Raw genomic sequence first — 12,364 nt, forward strand, 5'->3', positions numbered from 1 at the left:
TTTAAAAGCGTATTTTTTCTCATTAGAATATGACAACTAGAATATGACTATTGTCACAATATTACAGCTGCTTTTTTTCCCATTTCTGCTGTTTTGTCCAGTTCGGGGGCCTTAGAATCTCATCTCTGCTATTTGCAGATGATGTGGTTCTTATTGCCTCTTCGGGCTGCGACCTTCAGCGTTTACTGGGACGGTTTGCATCTGAGTGTGAAGCGTCTGGGATGAGACTCAGTACCTCCAAATCAGAGGCCATGGTTCTCAGTCGGAAAAGGGTGGAGTGCTCCCTCCGGGTTGGGAATGAGGTCCTGCCCCAGGTGGAGGAGTTTAAGTATCTCGGGGTCTTGTTCACGAGTGAGGGAAGGTGAGAGCGTGAGGTCGACAGACGGATCGGTGCAGCTTCAGCAGTAATACGGTCGCTGTACCGGACCGTCCTGGTGAAAAGAGAGCTGAGCCTTGAGGGCAAAGCTCTCAATTTATCGCGGACTCACCCTTAGAGATAGGGTGAGGAGCTCAGTCATCCGGGAGGGGCTCAGAGTAGAGCCGCTTCTCCTTCACATTGAGAGGAGTCAGTTGAGGTGGCTCGGGCATCTAGTCCGGATGCCTCCCGGACACCTCCCTGGTGAGGTGTTCCGGGCATGCCCAGCCGGGAAAAGGACAGACCTAGGACACGCTGGAGGGATTATGTCTCACAGCTGGCCTGGGAACGCCTTGGTGTCCTTCCGGTGGAGCTGGAGGAGGTGGCCGGGGACCGGGAAGTCTGGGCTTCCCTACTAAGACTGCTGCCCCCGCGACCCGGACCCGGATAAGCGGAGGAAAATGGATGGATGGATAACTTAAAAAGAACATCTTTTTTCATGTTCTCATAATATTACAACATTACTCTTGTAATATCACAACTTTTTTTACAGCTTTTTTTTACAGACTTTGTTTTGTTAAATTATATTCTCATAGTGTGCCACAGGCCACAAATGGGCCCCAATCTGCTCTTGGACACCCCTGCAGTAGACAAAAAGTGGAGGACATGTTGTACCAAGCCTAAATCGCAATGATACTTTTAACTTTCATTCATTCTTACTCTTTCATTTGCTGATAACAAAACTCACATACAAGGCATAAAAGAAGGCAGGGTCATCGACTCGAACCACTACCTCACACACAAACACAAGGCGTGAGTGATGGCTTTTTCATCTCTCTTTTAGAGCAAACTTAAAAGAACAACACTTGAGTGTGTCCATGCTAAAGTTAACACTGATGTACTATATGTAACGGCCTTGTTAGGTCTGAAGAACTGAGGAACAAATGAATGAAAATAAAGTTCTCTTTCTGTTCACTTCTGCACCCCTCATCAATGCCAACCACGTTGTGTGGCAAAGAGAGGGAGAGCTACTTGTTTTAATGGTAATAAACACAGATTATATATTTACAACGCTTCACAACACTGCTAGCTAGTGGCCAACATAAGTAACGGAGTGGGGGAGAGAAGGGGAAGGAGTGATTAATGACACGTGAAAAAGTATGATTACAAAAATGAAAAACACATACCGGTTCAACAAAAGAATGAAAATAAAGTTCTCTTTCTCTTCACTTCTGCACCCTACACAGACGGAAGATAAATTACACAATGTAACAAAACCAAGACGGGCCTAGTGTAAATCCCGCCAGACGTGTAAATGAAACAAGGCCCTTTTAACTAAAACCAACGATCAAAATAACGTAAAACCACTTGAAATGACAAATATATCGATTGTGTTTGTGGCTTTTTCTCTTGTGACCGTGTTTTCCTTTTTGTTCAAATAAAGAAGAATAAGAGGTTTAGTTGCTGCACAGTGCTGTATATAGAAATATTGCAATACAAGAATGCTAATTGTCTAAGTACCTATGCTAGGACACGTACGTCTGCTAACATTGGCCCAGTTGGGATTTCATATTGCATTTTAACATCAGTGATGACAAAAACACTGTGGATAGACAAAAATAAAAATATGTTTTACGTCTCCTTGGAAGGTAACCGAAGATGCGTCCTTTGACAAGAAAGACAGCTTAAGTGTGGGCGATCTTTACAGTCCTGTCTGTTCTCGGGTTTTATTGGCAATAAAGTTGATGTCGTTTACTGTTCTGATTCCAATCGTGTATTTGGTACCATCTGCTGGAGACTTGGCGTTACTACACCCTAAGAATTCAAGTCCTACTTTCCACACTCACGCCTTTGGTGGGATGTCTTTTGATCAAATTCAGATACTTGGCTTTGAATACACACATTATTATGTAATGATGAAAAAAATGCCTCTATTACTGATGGATTATTGATACTGATACCAAGCTATTGTGAGCAGCATGCTGTATTGGACACAAAGCAAGTTATGGAGTATTTATTACATGACAGACAAAAGTGGGTGCTTCATCCTGCTAGCTACGTCCACCTGCTTATTGCTGCTTTTGCATCCCCTGCATGCTCCACACGTCATCAATGACAGCTTTGAATGTTTCTATACGTTCATCAGGGCGAGCTGAGGTACATCTGCAGGGCGGGCGTGAAGATGAGGATGGTTCCTAATATGGACACCGTGAGGAAGGCCCACAAGAAGATTCGGTCCAGCACCTGAGCCACAAATTTCCAGTCTTGTACGACCTGCGTGAAATACGGAAGGTGGATGAGACGACACTTCCGTGGAATATTGAAGCTAAGATGGCGACGCTGTCCCTGAAGGCACCTCTCGTATGAAGTGCTCCTTTTTGATGTGATGGCTGATGTAGCGAACGGACTGCGTGGCCTTTTCCAGCATGGCGAGCCAGGCCCAATTCTCTTCCTCCTTCCCTCCAAGGGGGGCCCCCTGGTGGCCAGGAACCCCCCTTTTTCCCAGGCCTCGACGAGGCTTCAGCTCAGAGCTGCTGGTGTCGGCGTCCCAGTAGTGGTATCTGTAATAATCACAGTCGAAACACCCACTCCCACTGTAAATAACTGTTACATCTAAGTATATATATATACAGTGCATCCGGAAAGTATTCACAGCGCTTCACTTTTTCTACATTTTGTCATGTTACAGCCTCATTCCAAATTGTATTAATTTAATCTCTAAGACTTGAGGCTGTAATTGCTGCTAAAGGTGGATCAACAAAGTATTAAGCAAAGGCTGTGAATACTTATGTAAATGTGATTTTTTTGTTTTCTATTTTTAATAAATTCAAAACATGTCAAAAAAACCTTTTTTCACATTGTCATAATGGAGTATTTTGTGTAGAATTTTGAGGTAAGAGATTAATTTAATTCAGTCTGGAATGAGGCTGTAACATGACAAAATGTAGAAAAAGTGAAGCGCTGTGAATACTTTCCGGATGCACTGTATATACATATATATGTATATATATATATACTGTACCATATATATATTTTTCATATATTTCATATATCATATATTTATTTCGTGTTTACTTATGTAAAAAAGCTTTGAAAATTTAAACAACTGCAATCTAGTATATTGAAAGACGCAGCTTTACTTGTTAGAGTCACCATGTCAGCCAATTCTGTTTACATTGACTCCATTTTTTTGTGGTTTTAGTTTAGTTTTATTTCTATGATGTGTCACGGGGCAATAGGAAATAAACCAAGGGAGGACGGGAGCGGCAGGGGTGGCAGGAGCGGCAGGAGCGGCAGGGGTGTCAGGGCCCCGTGCCAACCTTGGACATCCTTGCCTTAATGATTTGTTTTCGTTGTTGAGAGTGGGGCATGACTTCAACTCTGAGCAACCCCAACTCTCCTCGCCTAATTAGCTTGTTAGCATCCTTGGAGGGACGAATGATGGTGACTAAAGAGACAGGGGAATGTTATTGCAGCAGGAATGAATCGATGCGTTCCAACCGGCATTTTTATTGCAAATGTTCAACGTTCCTCACCCGGGGTTAGGTTGAGGGCTTAAGGATTAGGGTTCAGGTATACATGAAGTAGAGAATAATTGTCGCTACCTGTCGGTGTGCCCCCGCATGCAGAGCAGCCTGGGCAGCTTCTGCAGGAAGAGGCTCTTCACCCATGGGGCCATGGGGTGGTAGGTTGCCGAAGAGCGATGATGGACATTAATGACGAAAACAGTGACAATGATGGAGAAGGTGACAAAGATCATGATGAAGAGCAAGTATTCTCCGATGAGGGGGATCACCTGGGGAACAAGAAACAAAATCACTTCCCAGAAGAGCATAGCTGCTTTCCTGTTAGCGTGTCCAAAGTGTCCCATCAACCAAAAGAATGACTACACTTTTTGCTGTGGGACACACAAGCCTCGACTTAAATGACCAGCAACCAAGTCACGTCCCTGAAATACCGGCTCCAATCTCGTGTCTCGTACACCGCTACATTAGCTTAGCTGAGCGACAGTGCCCCATTGACATGATTTCATATTCAGGAAAAAACTGATTTGGTTGGACCTTTTGGGAGGAATAAAGACGCTAACCACGGCGCTGTGGTGATGGTGGTCTTCAAGCCAACCTACCTTGGAGGATGAAGGGATGATTTCCTCTATGACCAGGAGGAAGACAGTGAGTGACACCAACACAGATGTGGAAAGCGACAGTTTCTCTCCTTCATCTGATGGTAAATAAAAGACCAGGACAGTCAGAAAGGACAGACCCAGGCAGGGGATGATGAGGAAGAGGGTGTAGAACAAGGGCAACCTCTTGAGGATGAAGGAGTAAGTTACAAAGGGGTACCAGTACACCCCGTCCCTCCTGCTTCCCTTCATTCCTGTGGCATTGAGGATCTCCCACTCGCCATTATCAAAGAAGTCTTTGCGGTCCACATAATGGTCCACGAGAACCAGATCCACCATATTTCCATCATACGTCCAGGAGCCAAACTTCATGGAACAGTTTTGCCGATCAAAGGGGAAGAAGGTGACGTCCATGGTACAGGAAGACTTGTAGCTGGCCGGGGGCGTCCACGTTATGGTCCCGTCCCAGCGAACGATGGCTTTGGTCATCAGGGATCCCTCAAAGCGACCGTCCGCACTGTTCAGTCACAAGAAAGCTTTACTACACAAGGGAAGATGTGTCAGACAAATAGAAGCGGGAAACTAACTTTTCATAGAGAACAATGTCTGGCAGCCATATTGTCTCTGAAGGTACCCGGATGGACGTGATACCTCCATAGTCATCCGGATTCCACATTAGCTTGACATCAACCCATTCCTGAAAAAAATACACTTATTCTTGTAAAATTGCTACTTTTTTCCTGTTTTGTTGTCTTTTCTGCCTTCATATTTGGACTTTGGAGTTTTTCTTTTCTGTTAATCTGTACGTTTTACCCATCCATCCATTTTCTATGCCGCTTATCCTCATTAGGGTCACTGGGGTATGCTGGAGCCTATCCCAGCAGTCTTTGGGCAAGAGCCCGGGTACACTACGTAGTTGATGAATGTGGGTGGGAATGGTTGTTTGTCTATATGTGCCCAGGGATTGGCTAGCCACCAGTCCAGTGTGGGATAGGCTCCAGCATACCTGCGGCACCTGTGAGGATAATGATGGATATAATAATTCAACTTTATTTTTCCTCATGCTTGAAAATTACCACTTTGTATTACTACATAACTTTTTTTCTCTTAATATTTTCGATTTATTCTTCTAAAATGACTGCTGTTGTTTAGTTGTAGTTTTTGTGTTAAATTACATTTTAAGAATAAACAACAAGCCTCTAAAAAACGGGCCACAAATTTGGACACCGGTGTTGAACGCATGTGAGTGATCATGCTGATGTGTAAGTCCGTTCCAATAGAATGTAACGTCATGGCATGCGGCATTTCCTACGACACAAAATGACTTCCATATGGAAATCGTCTGAATAAACCACAGAGGGACTCCAGTAGTCCTGGTCCAGTATGTTGGACTGACATGTACCTGCCAAAGCCAGACGTTTGTCGTCATCAGTTGGTTCTTTTCATCCTGTTGGAAGGAAAGGAATGAATGTCGTTCACAACATTTTTATTGATTCAAAATACATTTTTCCCCCTTGTTCATCTGGTTAATGGGGTCTAGTGACTCCATGTTTAAAAATACGGCCATCGAAACACAGCCATGGGCCATACATGGCCCCAGGGCCGCGCTTTGGACACCCAGCCCCCTGTCATGCCGTGGGTTTGTGTCGTATGGCTCGTGTTCTCACCACGTCCACCAGCTGGGAGATCTTTAGTCCAAAACGTACGGTAATGGTGTCATTGGCGTGCTGCACAGGCCGAACCCACTTCTGGTAACCTCGGAACAGGCTCCTCAGTAGGGAGTCTTCCAACTCCGCAAGTGAGACAAGGACATCCTGAGCTGGAAGACAGAAGGAATAGAATCCACACGAAAGCACTGGAATGGAATGATGACAGTCTACGTCATAAAAGCACATGGAAAGCCTGGAAGAGAAAATCCAGCCGAGTCTGTCTGGAATTTCCTGATCATTTTGAAAAGAGTTACTGGGAGTATACTTTACAGATGATGCAGCCCTGAGTTCTATAATTTCTTTTTTGTAGTGAAATATCAGGATGAAAAATAAAATCAAACAAAGCAGACTTTCAACAGCTTTCATTCCCACAGTAACACCTTTTTAGTGTGGTTAATTAGTTCCACACCCAACCAAAATAAAAGCCATTCTTTATAAATGAATATGTTCATAGTTTGCGAAGAGAAATCCTGTTTACACCCTTCTAACTATGCTTTTTAACATAATTAGAGCCCAACATCCAATATAATATACGTATATCATAACATCCAATATAGTCAAGAATATGAGAAAATAAGCCATGTGGAGCTGAGTGGGAGGCTGACAGAAAGATTTGAGTTTTAGCTTAGCGAGGATTATAGCTGCAACAGGAACTTGTGTTGGGGGTTATTGCGCATGTTGTGAGATCAATAAAAGCTTGTTCTTCCGGTAATCAAGTCTGGTGCTTGTGTGCATCACCAACCAGTAAGATTACTGCCACCTAGGGACCGGTGTAGAATACTACATATCATTCAAAGCTTCTTTCAATGCGTCTTCTGAATGCTTTATTTTTCTATTTTGGTTTATTTTGCAATTTTTAGATGTACAAAATGTGGTATTTTAGAAAAAAGTCATTAAAGGCCATGTATCGTAATTCCTCAAAGCAACATAATTTATTAATTGATATCGTTTTGAAAAGCCTTGATAGACTGAAAGAGTAACAATGAAAAGGCAAAGTGCGAGGAACGGCTGTATTGCCAAACGGGCCAGGCGGTTGTGTTGAAAAGTCACAAAGGGAAAGTCAAAGAAGTGAAGAGGAAGGAAGGGAATGTCTCAGAGCCAGGCACCAGAAACCAAACTGTCAACCCTGACAGCCAGTCATGGCCAAGTGGACCAGCTTCCCAAGGCTGACATAACGATGCTAACATGATCACCGCAGACACAGGCATCACCGGGGGAGAAGAGCTCAATGCAGTCAGGCAGGAGACACAACAGTGGCCTAGTGAAGCGCAAGCTGAGCAGGAGACAGCCGGTGAAGGTAGACTGCTTCCTCTTCAGCCTTGGTAAAGACATTCACACTCAGGACAGCCATTACAGACTAAAAAATGAATGAAAAGTAAAATTTCTTATATTTACATGGAATAATTTCCATGTAAAACAGAGTGGATCTTCCGGGTCTTCTGTTTGATTTATGAAGCTGTAAAGAATAATCAGTAAAAGAACGGGGAAAACAAACAACAAAAGAAAGGTGAATGAGGAAGGAAAAAGGTAGCAGACACGCTAACATTGTGATCTCGTATGTTTCAGGTCAAGTCGAGAAGCTCAGAAGGATTTTTAACACAGACAGGAAATAGGTTGGTACACCCCAAAGACAGGACACCCACCCATCCATCCATCCATTCATTGTTCTCAGAAGAGAAAATAGATGCCTCCCTTCCCTCTGCTAGGTCTTCTTATTCCCTGTCAGAGTTACGATGCCGCCTACGGTATGGTCCCACTATAATGTGTTTGGTGTGTGTCTCAAAGAAAGGCTGCATTTCACCGTGTTGCGTCAGATGGTCTACCATGACCATAATTAGAGAAAGGCGGAAATCTCTTAGCAACCAAACCAAATCTCACACATGGTTTCCAAACAACCCTTTCTCACCTACAGCCTCTTTGCACGTGTGTGTGTGGTTGATTAAGCTGAGAGGCAAAGGACAGCATATTGATTGCACTGTTGGGGGGGGTGCATTGCATTAGTGCATTAGTGGATTAGCGTGTTTGCCAGATGACACAATGAGATATGAAAGCACGTGCATTGATGTGTGCAGGCTGTGTGTGTGTACAAAAACAATGTTCAACCCCCCCATCCATGTCGTCAATGTGTGCCCCAAACACTAACACCATCTGCTTCTTGTAAAGCCACCATGGAATGAAGTGCTGAAAAGACAAATGCATTTTTTACAGACAGATACATTCATTTATTCATTTATTCGATGGCATCTTGACATGGTAACATGGTAACAATGTAACATAGTAACATGGTAACATGGTGACATGGTGACATGGTGACATGGTGACATGGTAACATGGTAACATGGTGATATGGTAACATGGTAACATGGTGACATGGTAACATGGTGACATAGTAACATGGTAACATGGTGACATGGTAACATGGTAACATGGTAACTGTAACATGGTATCATGGTGACATGGTGACATGGTAACATAGCAACATGATAACATGGTATCATGGTGACATGGTAACATGGTGACATGGTGACATGGTAACATGGTGATATGGTAACATGGTTACATGGTGACACCATTTGTAGCCTAAATTAATTTCAAATATAAAAATAGTTCCTATTACGGCTACTTAATTGGTTAATATGAGTGTAAATGTGACTAAGGGGGTGTTATTTCATGTCTACAGGGCTCTACTGACATTAAAACAGGTATTCGTAAACAGGTTTTCTATGCTGTATTACCATACTGCCCCCTCCCCTACATCAAAACACTCCACCTTGTTTGTGACATAAAAACACTGAAAAAGAAACAACGGAAGAAAGTTGTATTTCAAAACATGTTTTTTGTTCACTTTGTCTGCCACATCAGCCATGTGCAATTTAAATATTATATACGGGATAGATAGATACAGTGCATCCAAAAAGTATTCACAGCGCTTCACTTTTTCTACATTTTATCATGTTACAGCCTCATTCCAAACTGAATTAAAGTAATCTCTTACCTCAAAATTCTACACAAAATACTCCATTATGACAATGTGAAAAAAGTTTTTTTTGACATGTTTTGAATTCATTAAAAATAGAAAACAAAAAATCACATTTACATAAGTATTCACAGCCTTTGCCATGAAGCTCAAAATTGAGCTCAGGTGCATCTTTTTTCCACTGATCATCCTTGAGATCTTTCTACAGCTTAATTGGAGTCCACCTGCAGTAAATTCAGTTGATTGGACATGATTTGGAAATATAATAACTGTCTATATAAGGTCCCACAGTTGACTGTGCATGTCAGAGCACAAACACCAAGCATGAAGTCAAAAGAACTGTCTGTAGACCTGCGAGACAGGATTGTTTTGAGGCACAAATCTGGGGAAGGATACAGAAAAATTTCTGCTGTTTTGAAGGTCCCAATGAGCACAGTGGCCTCCATTATTCGTAAATGGAAGACGTTTGGAACCACCAGGACTCTTCCTAGAGCTGGCCGGCCTTCTAAACTGAGCGATCGGGGAAGAAGGGCCTTAGTCAGGGAGGTGACCAAGGCCCCGATGGTCACTCTGTCAGAGCTCCAGCGTTCCTCTGTGGAGAGAGGAGAGCCTTCCAGAAGGACAACCATCTCTGCAGCATTCCACCAATCAGGCCTGTAGTGGCCAGACGAAAGCCAGTCCTTAGTAAAAGGAACATGGCAGCCCGTCTGGAATTTGCCAAAAAGCACCTGAATGACTCTCAGACCATGAGAAACAAAATTCTCTGGTCTGATGAGACAAAGATTGAACTCTTTGGTGTGAATGTCAGGCCCCATGTTTGGAGGAAACCAGGCACTGCTCATCACCAGGCCAATACCATCCCTACAGTGAAGCATGGTGGTGGCAGCATCATGCTGTGGGGATGTTTTTCAGCAGCAGGAACTGGCAGACTAGTCAGGATAGAAGGAAAAATGAATGCAGCAATATAGAGATATCCTGGATGAAAACCTGCTCCAGAGCGCTCTTGACCTCAGTAGACTGGTCATGTACCTTGGCCATATAGACCACATATGTCAGAGTCAAGGCCAAGGGTCAAGGGGTCAAGGGTTTTACCTGGCCCGTGTGATGATATTAATCTATTATTAGATTCTGTCCGCAGATAAACTGTACTACATTTCCCACAATGCGACAGGGAGCATAGCGGGAGGCGTCTTAATTTATTCAGCAGTCATTCAGCATCAGTCATTAGCATAACAGCAAAAGTTAATTTACAGATACCCATCAACAATGGCAAAACGGAAGGTGGATGGTGAAAACAGGGGCTTTCAAACAAGGTGGGAGTTGGAGTACATGTTCACGGAGGTAGCTGGAAAACCTGTGTGTCTTCTATGTGGAGAAAGTGTGGCAGTGATGAAAGAATATAATATTCTCATATGAAACAAAACACACAGACAAAAACAAGATTCTGGACATGGAACAAAGGCTACAGAAGGTCGAGGAATTAAAACGAGGCCTCAAATCTCGACAGAGTCTGTTCAGAAAAGCCCAGTCGAAAAAAAAATCATAACATAAATTTTATGTTATGAGTTTTTTACATAAAGGACATTTGTATTTTGTGCCTGCTGAAATTAAAAATGACTGACAGAGTCATAAGAAAATATTGCTTTATTTATCCAATCATATTGTAATATATTTGTTATGTTTTCAGTAGGTTAAATCTTGGTTTTAATGAAGATTGGACAGTCCGGCCCTCGGCTTGTGGCCAAATGTTTTATTTGGCCCTCCGTCCATTTGACTTTGACACCCCTGATATAGACAGTAGACATTAGCACACAGCCAAGATCTCAAAAGATTGGCTTCAGAACCACTCCGTGAATGTCCTGGAGTGGCCCAGCCAGAGTCCAGACTTGAATCCGATCGAACATCTCTGGAGAGATCTGAAAATGGCTGTGCACAGACGTCTCCCATCCAACCTGATGGAGCTTGAGACTTATTGCAAAGAAGAATGGGCAAAACTGCCTAAAGATAGGTGTGCTAAACTTGTGGGATCATATTCAAAAAGACTTGAGGCTGTAATTGCTGCCAAAGGTGGATCAACAAAGTATTAAGCAAAGGCTGTGAATACTTATGTAAATGTGATTTTTTTTGTTTTCTATTTTTAATAAATTCAAAACATGTCAAAAAAAAAACCTTTTTTCACATTGTCATAATGGAGTATTTTGTGTAGAATTTTGAGGTAAGAGATTAATTTAATACAGTTTGGAATGAGGCTGTAAAATGACAAAATGTAGAAAAAGTGAAGCGCTGTGAATACTTTCCGGATGCACTGTAGATGGATAGATGGATAGATGGATAGATGGATAGATGGATAGATGGATAGACGGACAGACGGACAGACGGACAGACGGACAGACGGACAGACGGACAGATAGACAGATAGATAGATACGGTATATATTATGTCATGATTAAAACTGCTTTAATATGCAAGAGAAGCATTTGCCTCATCCATATGCTGATGTGTCTTATCCATGGAGAAATATGGCTGTTGTAATGTAGTCTATCATAGCATTAATAACATCAGGCTATATTTATAGTCGTGGAATAAACAAAACAGTGTTTGTTACAGCCTGGCCAGTAAAAGAGAGGGCAGATGAGCGGATGTATACATGGTGAAATATATTCATCCTTACCTTGAACAGCAGCCAGCAGCAACCACGTCATCATAAACTTCATCCTCATCCTTGATCAACACTCACAGATCGCCCAGAATTTCAAAGCATTCTCCCGAAGCAAGCCTCAATGGTCACTAAAAATCACCAACAGGCGGAGGAAGAAGGGATGTTGTGATGTTGTTCGCTCCAGTAGCGTCTCTTTGCCGGCGACTCCGGCTGACGACATGGGATATGTGCGAGTCATGAACGAATCGTTCAAACTTCGCGAGATCCGAAACTGATGGGTACATAAGGAGCAGACGGTGGAGCGATAGATATTCAATTCGTTCAACCGCATTTTTTAGCTGTAGTGTCATTTGGCTGTAGTTTATCAAACCATCTAACATTGTTTTTTTTTCTTCTTACAATGGTAGCTAATCAATCATTTTTGCTCTAAAGTGTTTGGCGTTAACTTGAAACTAGTGGTTTCAATTCGAGATATCTTTTGAACAGTTCATTTAAATTGGACGACGAGAACCGATTCCGAGTGGCATACAAGAACGTCTCA

At 42.7% G+C, this 12,364-nt stretch overlaps 1 protein-coding gene across 1 annotated transcript; it reads right to left on the reverse strand.

Moving 5' to 3' along the window:
• Positions 1–956: 956 nt before the first annotated feature.
• LOC131132416 (neuronal acetylcholine receptor subunit non-alpha-3) lies at positions 957–12,033 on the reverse strand. The gene is made up of 8 exons (XM_058078023.2): positions 11,836–12,033; positions 6,146–6,297; positions 5,881–5,925; positions 5,066–5,175; positions 4,482–4,995; positions 3,961–4,151; positions 2,712–2,916; positions 957–2,629 (listed from the first exon to the last, which is right to left on the reverse strand). The coding sequence occupies exons 1-8, from the start codon at positions 11,882–11,884 to the stop codon at positions 2,498–2,500; spliced, it is 1,398 nt and encodes a 465-aa protein (XP_057934006.2). The 5' UTR covers positions 11,885–12,033; the 3' UTR covers positions 957–2,497.
• Between the last annotated feature and the right edge of the window lie 331 nt (positions 12,034–12,364).

This window comes from Doryrhamphus excisus, linkage group LG9 (assembly GCF_037039965.1).
Source record: "Doryrhamphus excisus strain RoL-2023G ecotype Guam linkage group LG9, RoL_Dexc_Guam_v1.1, whole genome shotgun sequence".
NCBI classification, from domain to species: domain Eukaryota; kingdom Metazoa; phylum Chordata; class Actinopteri; order Syngnathiformes; family Syngnathidae; genus Doryrhamphus; species Doryrhamphus excisus.